This window comes from Triturus cristatus, chromosome 7 (genome assembly GCF_964204655.1).
Source record: "Triturus cristatus chromosome 7, aTriCri1.1, whole genome shotgun sequence".
NCBI lineage: Eukaryota > Metazoa > Chordata > Amphibia > Caudata > Salamandridae > Triturus > Triturus cristatus.
In genome coordinates, this window is record NC_140590.1 from 987,201,100 (window position 1) to 987,225,960 (window position 24,861).

General features: G+C 43.5%; 1 protein-coding gene across 1 annotated transcript in view; it reads left to right on the top strand.

The window, feature by feature from the left end:
- VDAC1 (voltage dependent anion channel 1) overlaps nucleotides 1-24,861 on the top strand; it is a 110,842-nt gene that overhangs the window by 63,151 nt on the left and 22,830 nt on the right. The window contains exons 4-7 of the mRNA XM_085618026.1: nucleotides 4,399-4,551; nucleotides 4,646-4,698; nucleotides 20,846-21,073; nucleotides 23,532-23,682. Coding sequence (XP_085474152.1) covers nucleotides 4,399-4,551; nucleotides 4,646-4,698; nucleotides 20,846-21,073; nucleotides 23,532-23,682 — 585 coding nt within the window. The remainder of the gene's footprint in view (nucleotides 1-4,398; nucleotides 4,552-4,645; nucleotides 4,699-20,845; nucleotides 21,074-23,531; nucleotides 23,683-24,861) is intronic.

Below are 24,861 nucleotides of genomic sequence, written 5' to 3' on the forward strand. Positions count from 1 at the left end.
CTCTGGCGCAATACTGGACAAAGGACATGGGAGTAAACGCCCCCTGTCCAGACCCTCCCTTGGGAGGGTCTCCTGAATCTTCCCATCTCTTTCCCTAGGGTACCTAAGGGTTAACCTGGATGTAGGTCCCTAGATTCGTCGTGGGATAAGATTCAGATCAGACACCACTTCTTCTACCGTCTGGGTACTCTGGACTCAGCTTGGGCCTGACTTTGTCTCCCTTCCATTCTGCTGCATCGTCTTTGCCTGTGCATCATACAGGACCCTCCCAAGGCCTGTGAAGCATCAAAGACACTTGAAGGAATCTCCCTTGGAGTGAAGATGTCACTCCCCTGTATTCGCAGGCACTGCAATTAAGTCGACTGGTCTGCTGATCCTGAGCTCCTCTGAACTCTGTAGGGTCTGCAACACAGGTGGTGGTGTTCCACAGCTCCCTCTCTCCAAGTTTGAGGCCAGTATCGCTTGTGGGGGTTGCAGTAACCGAACCCCTGTACACTGTGTCAACTTGCAGTTGCAAAAGCTTGTTGGCTTCCTTCTAAGAAGATCTTCAGGCTCCAAGTAGCCCCAACCACGATCACCTCCAGTGACCAGAATCTTCAGCTACACCACATCATGTTCATCGTGGCCTGCATCTTACGGTGAGCTGCTTGAGTTCCTCTCGCGACTCAAGTGCCTGCGGCCTGTGGGTCCACTTGAGGGTCACACTTGTTTCTTTTGGACTCCCCTGATTGCTCAGGCCTGCCCTGACTTCCCTGCTTGTGGCGAGTCCCCTGGACCTTGCTGGTTCCGACGTTGCTCCTTCACTTCCTGCGGTGGTTACATTTGCCAAGGCTTGTTGGTTCGCCGGCCGGACACCGACCCCTCAGCACTCTACATCCTTCGTGGGACAGCTCGTACACGGCTCCTGGTCCTCCTCCGCGTCGCCTGGTCCTTGCAGCTGCAGAGTCAGTCATCGTCACCCACCCTGCAACATCCGACATCGGAGGGCATTCGTCTTCAAAGTCTCCTGGTCACTCCTGAGTGACATAGACTCTGTTCCCTCTGCTTGCAGGTACCTCTCCTCTAGAATCCATCTTCGGATTCCACCGGACACTTTCTCCTTCTTCAAGAGCGGCACTTTCCTGAAGTCCTCCACTGGGTTCGACAGCGTTTTCCGACACCCCTTCACAGGTATGCACCCGGCTTCCCTGGTGTTGGTAACGTGGGTACTAGGGTATCCACGGGTGGGGTGGCTCTCCAACCTTCTGTCTTCTACGGGGTTTCTTCAGGGTCCAACCGCAGCTTACATGTAGAGTTGTATGGAGCGCCCGATTATGTTCCTACACTGCACGCTCTCTCCGTGGGGTCCCTATCTACTCACCTTGGTTCCCCAGCACTTCTACATCCTCTCAACATTGTCTTCACCAGAGTCGTGGTTCTTACACCACTTTCTTAGTATATGGTTTGGTCCCCCCCCACCCCGGTAGGAGATATTTCTAGGTGTTCGAGAGTATTACATATTAAATACAAATTTTTATAAATACCTTGTGTAGTTCTTTTTCACTTAATCTATACTATAAGATTGCATTCTGGTAAAACAAGCTGCTTTACACTCCTTCTGGACTAAACAAGAGGGCTGCTCTCCACAGCTACCACTTAGAGAGCTTTCTAAGGTTGTCTAAGACCTCTTAAATCACCATAAGGGTTGTCTGGACTGGTGCAGGGTGCCCACTTACATTAGTGGACATCCTATACCAGGCCAGCTTCTCACACTTTGCCTCTCCTTTTTACGTTAAAGCTGTGTTTCTTACCTCTTTGTGTATTTTCCTGCAGTTCTTATATAGCTCAAACTCGACCCAAAGGTATTGGAGTGCCTTACACAAACACCAGTTACTTGACACAAGGTCACATTCATTTTATTTTTAAGGCACTGGGAGATTAAGTGATATACCCAAATTCCCAGGATGTTCAGCTGACAGAGATTTGAACCTGGGTCTCCAATTCAAAAGTTGCAAGCTCTGGCTTTAATGCCATAGCAAAGGTTGCAGGCAGACGCCACATGAAAGCTCTGCTCATCGTGGGCTCGAGGTTTCATCAGCACCTCGAGCTGAATCTGGTTCGGACCTGGCTTTCAGAGGCTCGCCCACTTCTATGAAATGCATTTAGTACTTTGTTTTCAAAACAAAACAACTTGCTGTGGACAAGCATAGAGTGTTTTCCTTAAGATATAATATTTTGACGGCAGCACTCTCAGGCAACATTCCTGTTCTAATTTGCAGTGAATATATAAAATACCAAGCACACAGCACTTGCAAAACACATTGATGCTGGCACGAACACCAGCAAGGAAAACTTTGCCATCCTCAAAGATTTTACCATGAAAAATCACAACCTCACGACACCTTTGCAACAAGTTCTTTGAATTTTTCAGTTGAAAATCACCTCCATACACCGCAACTTCGACCCTCAACTGGATCCATTCCCCATTGCAATTCAACTTCCCATCAAGCTGAAGAACGAACCCTAACCTCATCACCCACAAAATTGCTGCTATAATGAAGATAATCCACTGGGGGGGGGGGGGGGGGGCTTCTCCCCTTTGCCCCCACCACCCCTTCATCAAAGGTCTCCTAACAATCAGTTAAGCACTAACACCTATCTTTCAACAATTCAATCAAATTCCCGGACACCTAGAAACATCCCCCATCGCTCCCCTGTATGAGAAACCTGCTGCCAGTTCAGCCACGCTTTCCAACCACAACTCCCTCTTCCTCCTACCGAACCCGGCAAAGGTCTTAGATAAACTAATCACCTGACTCCTCACCGACTACCTCAGCTGCCACCCGCTTCTCAACCCCACAGTCTGCATTCAGGCCTGACCACAGTACAGAACAGCACTCATCTCCACAGACCACATCCATATGATCCTTGGCAGAGGAGACGCGTCAGCCCTCTTTCTCCTGGACCTCTCTTCAGCATTTGACATGGTCGGACACCCCATGCTCATCCGGCACCTGCATGAGATTGGCTTCAAATTACTGGCTCTCCAATCTATCTGCTCCTTCTTAATGAATAGACCAAGAGCTGTCAGCCTGGTACCGTATACCTTGGGAACCCACAATCTCATCTGCAGAATGCCTCAGGGTTCAACAATGCTCAGCCTCACCCTCCTAAATGCATACATGATCCCTCTGGCCAACATCATCCGTGCACATGATATCCGCATCCTCTCCTATGCAGATGACACGCACTTCATACTCTCCCTCTCAATCAAAACCAAAACGAGAAAAACTTCACCTCCTGTATGCCTGAATTTACTAACTTGATGAAAGGTAAGTGTCTCAAGCTCAACACCAAAAAGACAGAAGTACTGATCTGCAGCAAGAACACCTCACCATGGGGTGTGGCCGGCCGAACTTAGACCCACACCCAGCACTCACGCCAGGAACCTCGTAATAATCATCGACGGCAAACAAGTCTATACTGTCACTACATCCTGCTTCCACACCCTGAAGATGCTGAGGAAGATCTTCAAATGGCTCCCAAGCAACAATAGAAAAACTGCCACTTACACCATAGTCACCAGCAAGTTGGACTATGGGAGCACTCTTTATGCCTATATCACCAAGCAAATCACTAGAAAACTATAAACCATCCATAGCTCGGCAGCCACTCTCATCCTCTACTGCCATCACACTACAGATCAGGAGGCCGGGCATTCTTACTTTGCTCCTAAAGCATGGAACAGCCTCCCACTCTATTGAGTTCCACAAGAAGCTGAAGACCTAACTTTTCAATTAACTAACCTACCAAGGTGGGCTTGGGTGCACACCCGCTCAGCACCAAAACACCCTAATGGGTGGTAGTGCATTTTACAAATACAGATATTATAACAACGCAGTGTGTGCATGTGCTCTCATGCATGCACGCATATGTATCATGACGTTGCAGCAGCCCATTTTGATGACTTAAACATGTCCTGGTTCACCACACATATGCACATGTATGGCATTACGCAGCAAACATTTCTTTTTTTTATTTAAATTTACCATTGTAGGATGGAAGACACTTATCTTGGAGGCGTAAATAAAAACAATGAATAACATTTCCACGTACGGGGCCTTCAAATTGTAAATCACTCTTGTTTGTAATTTGCGTCCTTATTGAGGAATTCATTGATTTCCATACTTGTAAATTAGTTCACCATCTCATACAGCCTTTCAGACGATCTACCCCGAGCCTCATGTGAGGGTGTAGGATCCTTAACAATAAAACACACATTTAGGCAGCATAGTTTGTGGTATTTATGAAAAACGGTTCAAACTCTGTATATTCTAATCTGAATTTTTTATGAATGTTTAGACCGAAATTCACTTCATTTTACATGTTCACAATTAATGTATTTTTCAATGTGTTTAGGAATTTACAAGCTCCGGTTCAGCAAACTCTGAGACCAGTAAAGTTACTGGGAGCCTTGAAACAAAGTACAAATGGGCAGAATATGGCCTCACATTTACGGAGAAGTGGAACACCGACAATACCCTGGGCACCGAAATCACAATTGAGGACCAGGTACAAATTAAAGCAAGAAAAGACACAATTTTGAAGTTCAGGCTTCATTCCACTTGTGTTACTAAATGAACTGGTGAATGTGTTTTCTCTTCAGCTTGCAAAAGGACTGAAGTTGACGTTTGACTCGTCATTTTCTCCCAACACTGGGTAAGTCGGCCTTCTGGAAGGTTCACTACTGTGCATGATAGTGTGTACTGTTCAGTTTGAAGTTTGGTGATTTTGAGCCTGTAATTAAACAGCAACTACAAAAATGTACACGTACGAACCATACCAATGTATCTTGTAGGAAGGAGAACAGCTCGGCCCTGTACATAAATTGTTTATCAAACCAAGTCCCTTGAATTAGATCTAATTTCACTAGTCGGTGATTACCATGTGAAACCACGCCTGTGATCTGCGTAAGGAGGCACTCTGTTTGATTATCTGCTGGATTAAAGTATTATCGTGGACAGATTGGTAAACATGGATATTGCTGCAGTAAAGTAGATTATTTTTGATTCAAACAATTTATGAAGAGGACATATGGAAAATGATAATAAGGGTACGGACTTTATGGTCACAGTATTAATGGCATGGTGTGAGAATTATAGGTGGGTTGTAAGGGTTAGTTATTGGGAGTGAGTAGAAATGGATTGTAGAAAAAGGGTAAGGGACTAAGGGCCTCATGTAGGTAGCATACCAGTTACCACTTCTAAAATACCGAACGATACCGAATCGGTATTTTAGAAGTGGTAACTCGTATGTAGGTAATGAGTCGGTATTTTTTACCGATTCGTTACAATTCGGTAATTACCGAATCGGTATTTACCGATTCGGTAATGAGGCATACCTTCCCATTGATGGGAAGGTATGCCTCATTACCGAATCGGTAAATACCGATTCGGTAATGTGGTGAACACATGCAAGGGTGGCAGGGTGTCACATTGACACCCTGTTGCACCCCTGATTCGGCCATGTGTACACATGTGGCACACATACATGCCCTAAGGGCATGTATGTATGCCACATTGCACACTGCTACGCGCGTAAAAATGCATAAACACATACATTGATTATTTACCACCAACTATAAGTTGGTGGTAAATACCGACTCTTAAACACACCCACACACTCCCCCTACATCTCGATTTTGGTTTCGGAATTTACCGAATCGGTAAAATTACCGATTCGGAAAAGTTACCGATTCGGTAACATTACCGATTCTGTATTATTACCGAATCGGTAATTTTACCGATTCGGTAAATTCCGAAACCAATAATTGTCCCCCTACATACCAATAGCCAAAATACCGGTCGGTAACGGTATAATTACCGAAAATCGGCCGTTACCGACCGGTATTTGGCTACCTACATGAGGCCCCAAGTGTTTAGAGAGTGTCAGTGGAAAGTAAGGGAATGAGGTAACTGTTGGGGGGGTGGAGTGGTTTGTATTTACAAAGGGTCTCTCTGGTACAAAAGGTAAGGTATAGTAAGTATGTTTGCTGGTAAATGAGAACATACTGCACACGTTAATATTGTGGTTGAATTGTGACTGCACCTTTTAGATGCAAATAAAAATCTCTGATTTGCGCACTTAAGACCTACTGGCGTTTCCATAGTTTCTTGTAAACCTACCCTGTCTGGTATTGATTAACCAAACAGATTGTTGGTTTGCAAGTTGGAGTAAGTAGCTTCCTGTGGTTTTAGATTTCCTCTTTTGCTTCCAGAGCTTTAATACGTGCTTCTTAGACCTCCTGCTGACTTTGCTGTCAAACTATAGATGTTTGTGTATGTATTGCCTTGAATGACCCATCCTGTTTCGTTACAAAGTATTACCATTCGCGTCTCCCGTTAAGTGTTGATGCTTTTTTGACCAAAACTTGTTGCAAAGAAGTTTCTTTTATTCTAAAAGTATTTATATGCCCATTTTAACCTCGCATGGAAAGGAGAAGCTGGTACAGCCAGTTTCCGTTTGTAGTAGCTTTTCACCATGTGTAATGAAGTGGTCTATAATGACTGCAGATTCGTTTTGTCGGCTCCAAGTTGTCACTTTTTGAACGCTTCACTCTAGGCCAGTCTATTAAAAGCCAGGCCTGTTTAACAAGCTTAGTCCCTTGGTTTTCCTTATTTATTAAGATATCTCCCATGTTGAGTTTTAAAATCTGGTTAAAATAAAACGTATTTTCCCAGTTTTAGTCTTCCAATTACCTAGCATAAGACTTAAGTGGTATACAGTTTCCACCTTATTCTTAGTCAGTAGAAAGGATCCCTGCCGCCAAAAAGTGCCAAAGCATAAGTGAACTTGGGCAAAAGATGTATGCTTTTAAACTTCTGTATCAGAAAAAACTTACAAGGAACGGCAGCACACGTGTTTATACACCCTTGAGAACCGTAGGATATCCTGACCGCAGTCCAGAACTTCTTTCCGTAGCACAAAGCAAAATTAAATCAGCATTGCCAAAGCCAGTAGGTTTCTTCTATGCAAGAGCTATTGGCTTTGCCTTTGTCTTTCAGCCATGTTGTACAGCAGCGTGGAGTGGAGTGGACTGGCGTAGAGTGGCATAGGGTAGAGTTGTGTAGAGTGCAGTGGGTTACATTGGATTAGCATAAAGATGAGTAGAGTGGCATAGATTAGAGATGGGTAGAGTGGAATTACATGCCATGAAGTAACCTGGCCTAGAGTGAAGTGGGGTATAGTGGCGTAGGGAACAGTGGTGTACATTGGTTTGGCGTAAAGTTGAATGGAGTAGTGTCTTAGAGTGGAGAGGGATAGCCTAGAGTAGTATGGAGTGTAGTGTATTCCATGGCATACAGTGGAGAGGAGTAACGTGGAGTGGCATAGTGTACAGTGGAGTGGCCTGGCATAGAACACAGTAGCATAGAGTAGTGCAGGATAGGGTAGAGTGGCGTAAAGTGCACTGGGGTAGAGTACAGTGGTGTAGAGAGCAGTTGCATAGAGTGGTGCACAGTGAAGTGGTGCAGAGAAGTGTGGAGTGGTCTAGGGTAGTATGGCCGAGTGTAGAGTGGTGTAGGGAACTCTAGGCCGCTGCATTCTAGAGTGGTGCAGAGTAGAGTGCCGTGGTGCAGAGTAGAGTGCCGTGGTGCAGAGTAGAGTGCCGTGGTGCAGAGTAGAGTGCCGTGGTGCAGAGTAGAGTGCCGTGGTGCAGAGTAGAGTGCCGTGGTGCAGAGTAGAGTGCCGTGGTGCAGAGTAGAGTGCCGTGGTGCAGAGTAGAGTGCCGTGGTGCAGAGTAGAGTGCCGTGGTGCAGAGTAGAGTGCCGTGGTGCAGAGTAGAGTGCCGTGGTGCAGAGTAGAGTGCCGTGGTGCAGAGTAGAGTGCCGTGGTGCAGAGTAGAGTGCCGTGGTGCAGAGTAGAGTGCCGTGGTGCAGAGTAGAGTGCCGTGGTGCAGAGTAGAGTGCCGTGGTGCAGAGTAGAGTGCCGTGGCGCAGAGTAGAGTGCCGTGGCGCAGAGTGCAGTGGCGTAAAGTGCAATGGCGCAGAGTAGAGTACCATGGCGCAGAGTGCAGTGGCGTAAAGTGCAATGGCGCAGAGTAGAGTACCATGGCGCAGAGTGCAGTGGCGTAAAGTGCAATGGCGCAGAGTAGAGTACCATGGCGCAGAGTGCAGTGGCGTAAAGTGCAATGGCGCAGAGTAGAGTGCCGTGGCGTAGAGTACCATGGCGTAGAGTACCATGGCGTAGAGTACCATGGCGTAGAGTACCATGGCGTAGAGTACCATGGCGTAGAGTACCGTGGCGTAGAGTACCGTGGCGTAGAGTACCGTGGCGTAGAGTACCATGGCGCAGAGTGCAGTGGCGTAGAGTACCATGGCGCAGAGTACCATGGCGCAGAGTGCAGTGGCGTAGAGTACCATGGCGCAGAGTGCAGTGGCGTAGAGTACCATGGCGCAGAGTGCAGTGGCGTAGAGTACCATGGCGCAGAGTGCAGTGGCGTAGAGTACCATGGCGCAGAGTGCAGTGGCGTAAAGTGCAATGGCGCAGAGTAGAGTACCATGGCGCAGAGTGCAGTGGCGTAAAGTGCAATGGCGCAGAGTAGAGTACCATGGCGCAGAGTGCAGTGGCGTAAAGTGCAATGGCGCAGAGTAGAGTACCATGGCGCAGAGTGCAGTGGCGTAAAGTGCAATGGCGCAGAGTAGAGTACCATGGCGCAGAGTGCAGTGGCATAGAGTGCAGGATAAGGGGTGGGAGGGAAAAGATGCAACATGATCAGGGATATGGGAGACGGACTAAAAACACAAGTACTGTGCTTGAATGCAAACTAAAAAGTAGCTCAAAAAATGGGAGCGTGAAAGGACACAAGTTCTTGGTCCATACTCTGGGGGAGGGCCAAACACCAGAAGAGGACATGACTCCTGCATGTCGTGACAAACTGGGACATATAAAATTAGAACGATGCTGAAGCTAACAAATAGTACGTTAAGGGTGTCAGTGCTTAATTTGTAAAAAAGTCAAGTGCCAGGGGCCTTCTTGAGAGGCCTCTGCAGTCTTCACCACCCACTGTCCCTGCCATCACTGCTAATGACAGAACCAACACAACCACTAACGGTTTCACTCCTACAAGTGACACAATTTGGACTATTCAGGCTACCCAAAGCTATAATAATGGTGTGACCTGCAGGTATTATTCATTTTTAATGTATATTTACTTATTAAACACTGTTGTGCTCATCTCAAAATTTGACAGACAGCACCACCATGTGGTAGACTGTCACTAAAGCAAGTGCTGACAATTAAGTGCCGGTGCCGAGCACCGGAAACCACTGGCTCAAATTATGCAATGATGGGCGGGCTATAAGCCACCTGTGTGTAAACATGTCTCCCAAAGACAGCGGATGCGCTGTCTAGGCAAAACCGTAAATTGGAAGTGAGGATCACATGTGACCTAATTGTATGTTGAAACTACCCCCTTCATCCCTTCATACTTCCACTCTGCTTGATTGTATGTGGAAGAAGTTTTGTTCAGAACTTAATCTGTTTTTGAATTTCTCTTTCAGTCTTTGTCCTAGAATGAAGTACCCTTTGGAATCTTCTTCTTCCTCAGAAGCGAGTTGTATTCTGGGGGTCACTTGGAATGCCTGTATGTCTGTCTTTGATTTGAGGATTTCCATGATTTCTTTGACTGACGCGAGGCCTCGCTGACGTTTCTCCTCTAGAGAGACTTAACCCAGGGCATGTCTTTTGCTCAGCTTCAGGCTTTCAACCATCCTCTTAAGGCAACTATTTTATTTCGAAGCGTTTATTTCTGCTTATGCTGCCTATCAAGGCCCTTTACTGGCCTACAACACCTTATCCTTTGGTTCAGCACATATTACAAAGCTGCATCATTTGGCTATTCATGGTTTACTCCTGGAGTGGTTCCTTGGATCAAAGGCCAAGCAAGAAAATGCTTCCTATACGTAATATTGTCATGTCTGTTAGCATTGCAGAACACCCATGCAACATCATCGTCTAGAAAGTGGAGCTCTCTTCTCCCAGCTCCCTTCGGCTAGCTGCCATACAAGGTCCTTCTTGGTTCGCGTACCACACTGTGTCTAATATGGATCCAAGTGGCTGTTCACCTCAAAGCCAGCAGATGTGCCTGCTAGTGGAATGTCACCTTGCCTTTTTGCTCTGAGTTTGGTGCCACATTGCGTCAGGATTTTGCACCTCCTCTCTTAAAAATGCCAAGCCCCCAATGACTTTAGTGGAAAAAGAGTATGGCATGCTTTTTGTCGTAGTTCTAGATTTTGCCCCTAAAATTAGCCTCCCCAATGAGTGGACTGCCTGTATAGGGCTGGGTGTGGTGATCAATCTAGCTTTCTGTACTCTCCTGTAGCAATCTATCTTCTTATGGTGCCCATTTGCAGATTGCCCATGCTTCTTTCCCCATATTCCTTGCCTCAGCAGCCCTCCAGGATTCACTGGGGTCGAGGGAGACATTCTTTTAGCTTGCATGCAGTGGAGCCTCCTATTTATTAGTAAACAGACCCTTGGAAAATGACCCAATCTTGCCTGCTTGTACCCCACTTATCATTTCCCATATTCTGAATGCCAAGTACAGTTTATTATGAGTAGTTCGGACTTTGTGCTGTTGCTATTAGCTCACCTATATTCATACTAGAGCCTTGTTCCTGGAATTGGACCCGTTAGTTCCTTTTTTGCCTATGATGGACTGTATGTTCTCTTTTGCCTTGAGGTATCCAACTCCTCTATAAAAGCATTTTGGGATCCTTGTGCTCAGCTAGTCTGAAGGCACCTTGTAGGTTTACGCTTTTGCCCACACCATTTTTACACTCTGGTCACTCCAAGGAGACCTTTGTGCAAGAAGGATCTCCATGTACATCTCCTAAGGTGACCGCATAAAAAATACATCTTTGCTCCCAATAAACTTGGGGCTCCGAAAGGCTTCTCTTCACCTCTTTCAGCAGTGGAAGAATCTAAAAAGACCCTTGGTCCACATCATCTTCTAATTTCTGTGAAAGCTGTGGCATCTTTCTCTTTCACTCCCTTTCTTCAAGCAACTTTTAAAGGAGATGTTGGCTAGCTAGGAATAACAGCAGCTATGCCTCTCAGGGGAATTAATATTATTGGAACGTTCTTTCTTTGGAGAGTGCTAGCACACTTACTAGATGTGCTTAAGAAACAGTCCACAGCTTGGAGAGCTCTATTTGCCATCTACGTTTTGAGCTGTCTCATTCGAGGTCTTGCATAGAACCACAGTGCAGCTGCTGCTCATTAACATGGTGTTCTGGGCTGCTTCCCACTTGTTTTCTACCTCTTATTTTATTTATATAAAACAAAACCTACTGCACTCACTTTTTGCGAGGGTTCAGATAGTCTGATACTTTTTACTGGCCCATGTTCTAGTGCGCGTCTCAGCTATTGCACGTTTTCTAGGGCTTACCTTTTTCCAGCCCTGGTTTTCTGTGGCCTCCTAGACTGTAGGATTACATCCTCCCATGACACATGGCACCCTCTCTATTTAATTGATTACAGCCTGGGCGTTTCAGGTTCCATCCCTGTGCTACTTGAGTTTGTGTCAATCAGCAGGGGTGCCAATTCACCCCACCTTTTCCCAGCTCGTCACATGGTCTGTTGAGAGCACACACCTGTCAATAAACATTGGCAAAGCCAATAGGTCTCGCCTATGCAAGAGCTGTTGGCTTTGCAAGTGTGTTTTATCCATGTTGTACACCAGTGTGACTGCTGTTCAGCAAAGCTAAACATTTGTGGCGTAAGGGAGAGTTGGGTGGAGTGTCATGGAGTGGAATTGTGTTGTAGAGTGGAGTGACATAGAGTGTTGTGTATTGTAATGGATTAGAGTGGAGTCATGTAGAGGGGTGCACAGTGGAGTGGCATAGAGTACAGCTGCATAGAATTCAGTGGCATAGATTGGAGTGTTTCAGAGTAGACTGGAGTGGCCTAGACTGGAATAGCGTAGAGTGCAGTGGCGTGTAGTGGTGCAGAGTGGAATTGCATGGAAAAGCATTAAATAGAGTGGACTGGTGTAGAGTGCTGCAGAGTATATTGATGTAGAGTGCAGCGTCATAGAATGCAGATTAGAGTGGTGCATAGTGGAGTAGCATAGAATGCAGTGTAGCAGAGTAAAGTGTAGTGGCATAGAGTACAGTGTCGTAGAATGGATTGGTACAGGGTAGAGTGCAGTGGCATATAGTGCAGTGGTTCAGAGTTGATTAGAGTGGTGTTTTGTGTATTAGTGTAGAGCAGACTTCTCCAATGAGTAGCTTGTGAGCTACCAGTAGCTCTCCGGGTACTTGTGAGTAGCTCTGCTGGGGGCACTCCAGACTATTTTTGAAACGTTTGCTTGGTGAAATATTCTATGCATACCAAAAGTACAAAAGCATGTATTCAAGATGAAAATGTGTATATTTTCATAATTCATAAGCTGATGTTTGGAGAAAAGTGGTTGAATTTTCAAAATGTATTTAAAGCGGTTATTTGAGTTGAGTGATTTATTAATCCTATTATTTAATTTGTGCCATGGGGTTGGAGCTATATTTTTTATACAATACCCATATAGAAGCATTCCAAATTGATAATGTTATTCTTTTACTTTACTGATGGCAACCTTACTTAATGCACTGATGTTATCACTGCTAACAACCTTAAAAGGGGTGGGAACCATTACATCATTACTGTTAGTAGCTCGCGATGCTTCTAACAGAAAAGGTTGGTGACCCCTAGCTTTGACTGTATTGGCATAGAGTGCAGTGGCGTAGAGTGCAGTGGAGTGGCGTAGAGTGCATTGGCATAGAGTGGTAGAGATTAGAGTAGAGGCGTAAAGTGGTGTGGAGTTGTGAAGAATAGAGTATGCATGGTGTGGTAGCGCACATCCATTACAGACAACACATTTTCAATTGAAATGACTAATACGTTGACTGCACAGCACACAAACGATAATGTATGGAAATTGTATCACCTATTGTAATGATTCGTTTTGATCATATTCAAAGTATTTCTTTCCAACACACTTAAGAATTAACGAAAATGTGCTTCATGTGTGTTCCTAATTCTGATATTTTCTGAAGTACTTGCACAGTTCATTTAAATGTTGTGTGCCACAAAAAAAACCTTTCCTACCCCCTGTATCTAGCAAGATTGTCACATAAATCCTTTCACTTTGACGTCAGACAAAGAAAAGGAAACACCAAGCTCACCCAGAAGATGGAGCCTGCTATTTGACCTCTGTCGTTGAATGCACAGCAGATGTGACAAGATTAGAATAAGATTTACAGGCCTATTTACTCAGAGGAGCACTTGTGGAAGAATGCAAGGGGAGTTGGTGAGAAAAGTCTTTCCTCCGTGGGAGGGACAAACTCACCTTGGACGACTTAAAACAAATAAAGCCCGCAAATAGAAAGCCGGAAAATGTGAGTAACAAATCCAGTGGTAAGCAATGGGCAGAATACATTTCCAGGGAAGGTTTCTGAATGTCCCCATGATGTCTTTAGCAAATTAGACAGGTGAGCGGTCTAGTCGCTTCGACCTCACAAACAATGGCGTTCACAAGAGGCTTCCAAAACTTTAATGGCTGTTAGGAATCTCAGTATGACCCTGTGGGCCATAAAAGGTACAGGTTCCATTTAGGCCGCCAGGATTATACTTTATTGCTTTGCAGTGTACTTACATTTATTATGCCCCAAGGATTGGTGGAGTCTGCAGCTATTGGATAGGATGTGTCTCATTCAGCAGTGTGACACTGTGCCTTCACAACTTGCTCAGCTCTTCTCTCCCTCGACCTGCCCTGTGGAAATGAAGTTCAATTCTATAAGAACAAATCGTAGGTGAGACTGTATCAAAGAAAATTAAACCAGGTTAATTTGTGACGACTGATATGTAGTGCTTGGCATGGCTTGCCCGTGGGCTCTAGAATGACAATTGTCATGACTTGAAGCTATCAAGTTGGCAGCGTTTAAATTGTACCGAGCGTTAGACCTTCGGAGAACTTCCAATGTACATGAGCTCTCAATAGGAAACTCTCACATCAAGGGTTCACTGCTTTGCATTGTTCATGTAGATTGTACTGTAGAACCATTAAAGAATGTCCTTTTTTATTTTTTAAATCCACATGGGATCCAGACTCAGAAGTTCCAGCGGCAAGACCCATTTTGATGCCTTCTCAGGTTTGAGGACTGGTCAGTGCTTGGCTTTCACTCCCACCCTGCCACTCTCCGCAGCGTTTTGCACACCTGCGCCTTTCAGAAGGGTGTTGCCTGGAAGCCATACATGTAAATCCAGATCTCATGGTTATTTCTTTTGTCCCATTTCCCTTCACTCTCCGTCTCTGGCTTGGCGAAATTGCTCCTCTCCACCTTTCAAGCCAAATTTTACAGCAGATATTTTTCCTCACTCCTGGCGTGAGCTAGAAGAAATGTTGTAGGTGGTCCCATGTAACCTGGTATGATTGTCTGCTAAAGAGATGCTTATGTAATGCTGAAGCCACACCAGCTTCATATTAAATCAGGCATTTTCTGCATATGCAACTTTGACAAAACCCACAATCGTGTGTTGTACCAGAGACCAGATCTATTAAAAAGTGGTGACAAGAGACCTCACCAGCGCACAAGGTGTTCCTTGCTTTCCTTGTGGGGTAACTCAATTGCCTAAAGAATCCGCTGCAGAACACCGCATGAAACCAAGAGGTCCCGATTCGAATTGAATCAGGACTAACTCAGACGTGAGTGCCACAGTGTTGGATAAATATAACAACTGTTGTAGTCCAACCGCAGGTGTACTCCAACGCTACATATAACTAAAAGCCATGTGGTGGTGAATCAGTCTGGCGGTTCCTTTGTGAGCTGGTACGGTGAGATTTCGATCAGTCTTCATACTCTCTGCTTTCTCTACATCTATGAAAGCAGCTCGCGTGTATTACATAGGTGAGGGTGATCCAATACCTTATTGTGCAGGGAAATGTCTCTTCCAAACATGACCCATAGTGGAAAGTCATGCCTCCCTGGATGCTCCCCACTAGTCCCCGAACTCTCATCCTAAACTGCTTTTTGTCTACTCTTCTTCAAGACCCCTGACTCTTCCCTTCAGGATTTTATAAACTCCTACTCCCTCATTGATCTCTGGCCACTTTTCCCTCGAGCCCTCCTTACATTTCCTTCTCTGTATTCCTGTCCTCTCTCCCTTTCAGTCCGTGGTGACCCAGTCTGACTAGAGACACGTTTACAGCTCGAGCGCTGTTTACAGAAAGTTTTAAGCAGTGTCACTAAAGGGAAAATAAAATGTAACTCTAAGTTATCATTTTATTTTTTCCCTGTGGGGCTGGCCAAACATTAATGTGCAATTTGCATGTTCTCCACGCAGGCTGCATTACAGCCTGCATGGAGAACATGCCCAGCCTCGCCTCCCATTTGCTGGTTGAGCGCAACCCACGGTGCTCAGACCAATCGCAACGCTGCATTGCAGTGTTGTGCAGCGTTGTGATTGGCTATCGGGAGACTGGGAGCCGGGTGCACCCTGCTTCCTGCCCTGGAAGCAGGGAAGAGGACCGAGAGGAGGCGGCAGCGACGGCAGGCGGCAGATGGGTGTGTTTTAAAAATATATATAATAATTTCTGACTAGCTCCTTCCTCACAGTCTTCCAATACCAGCCGCCACTGACCTCTAGGGAGCGCATGTGGCACCAGAGTGAGACAACTCTGCCATCTCACAAAATGATGCAGCGAGGGGTTTCTTTACTCGCCGGGAATCACCCAGTACTGAGGTGGTTATCCGAAACAATGATAGAAGCCTGCACTCCATTTTAATCACTACTGGTCTGTCCAAGAAAGTAGTGATACCGTATCATCCTAGAAACTGAGCTTTGGCCGAAGCTTGGATATGATGAAAACAAGTGTCATCGTTGGCTCAGGGAAAACTTTCAAGTAAACCATTTATTTGGATAAAATGGCATTCTGTTATGTTTAAAATTGAATGCTTATGAGCTCTTCTGAGGAAAGATGGTTATTTGGCTCAGTAATGCTCCAATTCATATAGCAACCTTGAAGTGATTCTGCAATGAAGCACACTCAAACAAAATTGCATTTTGCTGCCCTGGTGCTACATTTTACCCAACATAAATTTGCTGACATTTTGCTGCATTCTGACTTCCTCTTGTGCTGATGTCTTAGTGCATCATAGAGCAATCATGAACAGAGGAAGGCAAGTGCCCTCGTAGGTACCATTGCTTCTCTCTTCTCTCATATTTAGCTTAACCAAACACCAGGCTTAAGTTTCATAAGGTCCTGGAGGATTCAAGAAACAAAAAACATAATGCAACCGATGAGCCCCCCCCCCCCCCCCCCCCAATAAAACTCTTTATATTGCAGTGACTTCTCGGTCTTCGATTCTTCTGTAGCAGAGAAGAAGTGAAGGAAGTGTTCCAATGCCTGACCTGACTGCAGCTGCTGTTAGAGCACCCACACAACAACTGGGTCTTTCCTTTATATGTGACCATTATCCTCAATGTTCCTCGCCTTTCATCCTGACATACATGCACATTGAGCTATAAGAATTCTATCATATACAGTAGCATCATTTGTTTTTGTAACGCACCAATCATTTTACAAATGTTTCACAGGATAATCTTGACCCTGAGCACCACTGGCCAGCCCATGGGAGTTCAGGCTTTCTCGGCAGACCAGGAAATCTGAAATATTTTAAGGTGGTGCTATAAAAACGCATGCACATACTGGTATTTTTATTGCTCAATTTATGATAGCAATTGTGCTGGAAAATGCACCGCGTTACCACCCTCTCCGAATTCTCAGGGGGAGGTAGCACTCCAAACATTCTTCACAAAAATCCTGCGTGCGTGCAGGTGAATTCACCATTTGTGTTCTCGCCCAACACCCACTGCCACAGTTACTGGGATGGGAAACGTCAGAAGATTTTTCACCTTTGATTGTCCAAGCTTTCATTCAGGAGGATCTCGGAAAGATGTCTTCCACGTGTATTTTATTGAACTCTGGCAAGTTAACGCAGTGCCTCTTTTGGCAGCAGCTGCAGTCAGATAATGTGTGTATTGTAGAGGGTGCACACGTCCTTAATGAAGATGATCTTTCCCTTCTTAGAAAATGTGTATGATTCTGTACCATTTTTAGGTTTCACCTGCACAGCGCTTGCGCCGTGCTTGTGAAATCTATTGTATTGAGTGTATCTTTAAAGAGACTTACATCCCGCTTTCACTTCTTATTGGTCCTTGTGCTTGTCACTTTACTTTTTCTCATTTCTTTTGGTTGTAGGTGTTCTATTTCCTGTTCTTCTCTCAATTTATTTTTTTAATTAGTTTACCATTGGTAAAGTGCTGTGTTCACCACTTTAATGGAACTTCTTTTAAGCATCTCAAGCGATAATTGGGAAAACAAAATAAAAACAAGAGCTACTCCCTTGCTTTAAAGTTACAGCGCTGCTTGAGTGCCGTGGGCTCAGCATGCTGTGCTGGTCTCAGTGGAGACCTCTTGAATTTAGTTCTGGCACAGCACTCACCAGTTCCCCCCCCAGGCAACGTGCACTCACCAGTTTCCCCCGGGGTCGAGGCTGTATTCACTCTGGGATTACAGCCCACCCATTGCCTTTTTATTCGTCCCTTCGATTGTTGTTAAAAAAATGCTTGCTTGCTAGTGGTTAATCCTTCCTCTTTGTACATCGGTTTTGTGTTTAGTTTCCTCCCACAGAGCACCTCCCAATTACTGTTAACATTACACTTCTGTGTTAACTTGAGAGATTACTTTTTTCTTTCATTCCTGCTCGTGTCACTGTTTGCCTGTCTTCGGTGGTTCAGCTTCAGCACCCGTCCCTTAATCTCCAGGTCCCAATACTGAGATGGAATGTCAGACACTTCAGACGCTTTTTTCAAAACCACCTCTTTAATTTTCTCTGAGTTCTAAGTGCAAGGACTTCCCCCAAACCTCTCCCACTTTGCTGCCTGTTGCTTTAGCAAGCCTCGGTCACTAGACCTCGAGCAGGCTAAACTTGCAGCACAGTTCAGGGCAAAGCTTGGTCAACTGCTGTCGCAGTTGACACTTGTTTCTTTAATGCGAACTCAAGTGGCCCAAAGGTGTTGAAGCGCTTTACATGAGCGATAGTTACATTACACAAGGTCGGGTTAATTTTTTTGTTTTTAGGTGCATGGAGATTAAGTGATGCTGTCACCATCCCTGTTTATTCATTATTTTCCCTCTGCCCGATAAATGGAGCATTTTGTTGTTGCTATGTCCAGTGCTCTTATACCCAGGGGGCTGTAACATAGGGCGGGGGCTTGCTGGTAAACTGATTTTGCAAGCACTGTTTTCAATAGAAAATTCTGGAGAAGGGTGCCTAGAGCATAGAGGTCCGGAGGAGGAGGAATGTGACATCTCGGCCATTTGAAAGTACTTCACTGCTTTTTTCCATAGATTGTTCAATTATCTGGTGATGCAGTCGCACGCAGAATGTTCTATTGCTATTGACTTGCATCGAGGCACTTGTCTTTGTCTGTGCATTAAAAAGCCTTGGAATGTGACCATAAATGTTTCCGGAGACAAGCATGTATTCCTGAATCACACTGCATGACCCACTGCATGACCCAATGTGTAGTGTTTGTATAATTCTTCAATCCCTGGCGGCACAGCACCCAGGATAATGTGCCGCATGGCTAAATACTTATAAGGTCCAAAGGTGAGAGTTATTGGCTATGCCAATGCTTGTTTCCTTCGACCACCACCTTTATTACTGTTCAGTGACAGAATATTCCTCTTCCGTAGCGCTGCTGCCTTTTTGGAACGGTCTGTGTGAAATGTAGTTGTGCTGTTCTAGTGGAACCGAAATCCTTCTTCGGGCACTGTTAGTTGAACAAGGTGCCTACTGAAATGACAGCTGTCCGAAGTCCTCACTGCTGGAACGAATACTCGTAACTGTAAAAGAGCATTATTGAGTCTTAAAGAGTTCACATTGGCTCATCCCTCAGACTCCTTCCCAATTTTCTTACCCACGCAGTCCCTGTGCTTGAAGCAAATATGAGTGGGTGGAAGAGGTAACCCATTACAGAAATACCCATTGGTGCAGTCCAGAAAATTCCTGTCTAGTTGCCATGACATTAAACAAATTAGTTCGCTTATATTAAATCAAAACGTACTGGAACCTATATTGTCTTTTTCAAAAAACAACTTTCCTTTCTGCTGAGAGGAGAGAGATATTTTATGTTCGATTATAAGGTTAAAAAACATGGAGGGAGTTTGCCTGAGCGCCAAGCAGAAACTTCTGGGGAGAATGACAAGATGCCCTTATTTAGTTTTTTCAATGTGGTCTTTGACTGAGTAGCAGTCTCGGAATGGCCTCATTAAATATTTTTCCTGCCACCATTGTTGCTCGTTGTCAACTTTGAGGACAATTTTGACCTTTGTTTTATCTTTGAGGTCTTCATTGACTTAATGGTATTTTGCATGGGTCAGGGCTTACTCACCTGAGAGGCATTAGTCTGTGTCCCAAAGTGCTACATGAACTATATTACCTTGCAGGGTATTCTGCAACTTCCAGAAACCTAAAAGGAGTGTAGCAGTGTCACGAATTCCTTCATGTGCAGTGTAATGCCAATAGGATTAGTTTCCGACTTTGTTTTTCTTTCTTTCATTTTAAGGAATTATGCTATATTTTAGTCAGCTATGTGTGTTGTATAGTTTTTGGCTTCAGTTTACAAATAGATTGTTAAAAGATGTGTTCTGGGATCCTGCACATGGGCAGAGATATTCTTCAATTTATGAATTCAAAGAAAATACCCTTGAGGGAGAACTAGGATGATAGTTAATTAGTTTTCTTCAGGCGTGGTAAAGAGTGCGTAAAATCTCCAAATTGTGTCAAGTGTAGGTAAGCCGGTTTTATCCAGCAGGAATAATATCTTCCAGGTCGAAAAAGAGACAAAAATAGTTAATTCTGCGAAGGCAGACATATGTTATATTTACTTCTGAACATTGCCCTCCCTGTGGACATATCCACAGTAGCAACTGTAGAGGAAGATTACCTGTGGATATTTACCACATGAGCAGATTTCCATAACTACTCCAGTTGATCTGCGGGAATCCACTGAATGTTGGCTACCTACAGAGATGTGTAACATCCAAAACATTTCTTTGTAAATTGGGCCTAATTTTGTCTATGTACTTCACATAGCGCAGTTAATTTGTTTCTTTTTTAAAGCGTAAACCAAGCAGTTTTAAAACAGAGCAGCAATCGTCTTTTTTTTTTTTTTTTTTAACTTTCTCTTGAAAACAGGTTTTCATAATTGTACAGTATTGCAAGACATCATGGAATTATTAAATTTTTTGCATAATTCAAAGTTACTGTCCCTGGAAAGCACAGTAAATTTCATATTAGTGTGCCAATTAGCACACATTACATAATCTATCTTTCCTTGATTTTTTTTTTTTTTTTTTTTTTTTTTTTTTTTGATTCATGGGTATTCAATACAGATGCTTTTATTTGCTAATATATGTTCTTTTAAAATCGGGGTGTGTCTTGTTATTTAATTGATAGTTTACACATATCTGAGCTTATTTTTCATTCACTTTCAGGATGCCAAAATCTGTAACCCACTATCAACTTATCTTGCTCCATTTAGACCAATAGAAGCTCATATACAAGTAATCCATCACCCAAGGCAAACAAGTGCCTACTAAACAAGACATGCACACAAAACAACAGCGTCGAAAAACACTGATCAGGTCCATATTCTATGTATGTAAAAGAAACAATCGAGGCATCCAATATAGTAAGGCCATAAAGATCACTGTACGATTTTTTTTTTGTATGTTATTTTTCTGTTTTGGTTTGTTTAGAAAGAAGAATGCCAAAATTAAGTCTGCCTACAAACGAGAGCACATTAATCTTGGCTGTGATATGGATTTCGATATTGCTGGATCATCAGTACGTGGAGCTGCAGTGTTCGGGTATGAGGGGTGGCTGGCTGGATACCAGATGACGTTTGAAACGACTAAGTCCAGAGTTTCCCAAAGCAACTTTGCAGTCGGCTACAAAACGGATGAATTCCAGCTTCATACCAATGTGTGAGTAGAGTTTAATAAAAAGGTGTTTGTAATATCTCATATACTTTTGAGCTAGAGACAGACCGTGTAGAATTCCATACCTGGCGTGCTAAATATAAGGGCACATTGGATCACTTCTTTCACATGTAAATGTTCTGCACCATGATAAAGATCTTTGTTCCGTAGTCGTATCTCGATCTTGGATTTTTGACCATCCTTTTGTCTGATAAGCTTTTCTCCATTCGAAATAATTGGCTAATATTTTCAAAGCAACATGATTTAATCTTTGAAGTTATCTTCAAGCTTCACAATGCTTTCTATCTCCTCCTTCTTGGCTCCGCAGCCTCTGAGCTCTGAACGCTCGGAATCACTTTGCAGTTAGCTGTAGCGTTTATTTTTTTAACTTTAGTTTTCTTGACACCTATAATTGTTTCATGTTTATAAAATGCCAAACTAACCATAAATCTCTAGAGCTACAACACTAGGGTTAATATTAGTCTGTAAAATTGCTTTAAAACGTCCTGATCTGTATTTTTTGGGCCTGGCTTGTCAAGGTTTCACACTCTGCACATAAAATGTTGAATCCATTAATATCAATTTATGCCTTAGGTACGTACCTCTGTAGGATAGGAATATGTTGCTTAAGACTGGTGCAAAAGTGTTACTGTTATTTTATTTTTGTTCAGTCTTTTAATAAGAACATTTGTTGGCTGTCTGAGGTCTCAATGGTATATATAAATGGTTCAGCAGGGAAGGGATTACTTTGCGAGAATTCAGTGAAGTGCAGCCAGCAGGGAAGAATAAGCTTATGTGGAGGAAATATTTTCTCTCCACCAGAAATTGCAAGACAGAAGTGATTATGCTAAATTGCACCCCTGTCTTCCTCCTAACAATTAGCGCTCAGGATCTTTTATTTACCTACTAAAGTGGTGTAGGGGAAAAACACTACATAACATAATGACCATATCCTACCTGAAAGTACCACAGACTCAGACTGTAAGGTTTGTCAATTTATTATGAGGCCAAGAATAACAAGATGTATAAACATCATAAAATTAGCATATAGAAATATAGGAAAATTAATACAGAGCCGATTCTACGAATATAAGTAATTCGGCATAACAGAAATAAAATAGCGAGCTCAAGGATCAGGACACAGCTCAAGATAGAAGCAGAGTCTAAATCTTTTTTCATTAGAAATAAAAACAAATCTGTCCCTACACTGTACTAGTAGGAGATGCTATCGAATACCCTTCCATCTATTCCCAAAGGTGTCAGCACGTGTTGACTTCCTGAGAAGTTCTCACGTCAAATGGGTTAAGGTTCTTAAGGCTAGGAGCGACTTCTAAGATGCTCCTTTCTCTCCGAAAGCTAGCAGAAGTGTGGGGTCTCTGTCCCTGCGCATCATACAATATAGAATACGATTCTTTGTTTCATCCTGTTAAAACTTTCCATTGTAACTTTTTCTGTCTGGGGAAGTTCACGCTCTTTAATTAAGACTTCTTTGTTCGGCGTGGTGTCCTTGATTCCCAGACCAGCCAGACACGAAAGATATCCTCCCTTCTCGCTTGCAACTGTCTTCAAAGCATTCATTGTATCTTCTCCAATCTGAAAATAATCAGTTGGCATTCCAATACCTGCAGTAGGATGAGAACACTGCTATTCCTTGAAAACATCATGCATTTCATTATTTATTTCTTGAGAAGCCAAGGAGGTGCAAAAACAAGTACAATCTTGGACCTAGAAAGTCGGGAACTTTAAACAAAAAAAACGATTGCATTATATGATTATAAACCGTCCTGCTCTCTGTATATGCAGGCATGACGATACATACATAATCATCTTATAACATTGCACTACAATGGATGTTCAAATGAGTGCTGAATACATGTTCATAATCATAAAACACTGCAAATGATATACTTGTGTGTAGGTGCATGACAACCATGACTAAAATGCACCCATACAAATAGAGTGCTGAAAGCGCTCTACCAGAAGCTTCAATGGTAGGGACAGGAGTTGCTAGTTTTCAAAATCCAGGTAACATTGCAAATTATTTAAAAACAATAATACTAATTACACGTTTCTCATTATTGAAGGATAGAAATTTAAAGAATTAAACAAGTCACTGTAAAAATATTTAACTGATGCAGGCACTAAAGACACAGTGTTACTCCTGCCCAAATATGACTTGTATCTTGTTAAGATTTGTTGCTCATATAAGAACAAGACCACACACCACCTTAGGTTTTCTAATATCTTAGAAAACATTTGTACATATATGACGAAACAAGCCTTTTTGTATCAACCTCTTGGATTATCTTCAATATTTTACCCGGGTAAACACAATTTTGCTATCCGTTTCCGAATAAATGTCGTTTCAGATCCATACTTTCATACCTCTCAAGGGGAAAAGGGGTGGCTTATATATTTGGTAATAAGTCCAATTCATGATTCTCATTTCACTTTTATTTCACAGGAATGATGGTACAGATTTTGGTGGATCAATTTACCAAAAGGTAAATGATAAATTGGAAACAGCTGTCAATCTTGCCTGGACGGCTGGGAATAGCAATACACGCTTTGGAATAGCTGCCAAGTACCAGATTGACTCTGATGCATCTTTTTCTGTAAGTATGAGAGCAGCAGTAATATTGTAGACCTTATTTCTTTATATAGATCTTCATTGATTATAGTGATATTGACTCAGACTTGGTCACAATGTGGCCCATCAACGGAACTTTTAGCTTAATAATTACAATTATAAAATTTAGAATTTCTTTTTTGGTCTCCAGGAGCACTTGCATACAATAACAAAAATGTGTGTGTGTCAGGCTGTCTAGCCTCTTGGACTTTAAGGGTTGTGATGCCTAGGGTCACCTTATTGATTTATTGCATGCATTAATGGAGAGCGCACACTCTTTTTGTGAAGCTCAGCCTTTGCAAGCCCATAGCAGGAAGCCTAAAAGCTAGACACTGGAAGTTCCACTTTAAGACAAATGTCATTGGTGTAGTATTGATAAACTGTTTCTAACTCATGGGCTTCTGTTTGGGGGGGCTTGTGAGCGCCTGACTTGAATTTGCTTTCGATTATTTTTACTGATGTTTTACAAATAAACAATCGGGAAATGCTGTCTACAGTAAACCTACCCAAACAATAACCCTCCTGTTCCCTCTACTCATAATCCCACCCCAACCAATTGCATGGTAAACAACGATGCATTACACATGTGTTTAGAGTTTCAGAAGATCCAAATTGAGGCAACACTACTGGATCGAGCAGACCTAACGCTTGATTCGTTTGCAGGCATGTCGTACGGTGAAATCCCGCATTCAACTATAAAAAGGACAGGGCCCTATAGTTTGTGAAAGATCTGACGTTTGTCCACAAAATCATATGCAATATTTTTGTGTGCCAGCAGATGCCAGAGCTTGTAGAGCTAAAGTTCTTATGTAGGGGTCGTTTATGCCCCCAAAGAGAGAGAATGGTGGGCTTGGCAGCAAGAAGATGGAAAATTAATTTGCAATCTTTCTGGATTGGAGTGGAGTGGATACAATTATTCTGAGGGTCTTCCAAAGAGGACAAAAGATTGCCAGAAAAAAAGCATCCCAGAAGTCCTTCCGACAGGAACATAACAACAGGATATGCACAATGAAGTCTGTCTCCACATCCTTGCCACCAGGTCTCGGGTCAGGTGGGGTTGATACTTTGAAGGCAGTGCAGGAAAAGATCCCAACAAAGCAGTATTTTATAGAGAATCTCCCTGCCACAATCATGTGGGCAAAGTTCTTAGTGCAGGGGAACACCT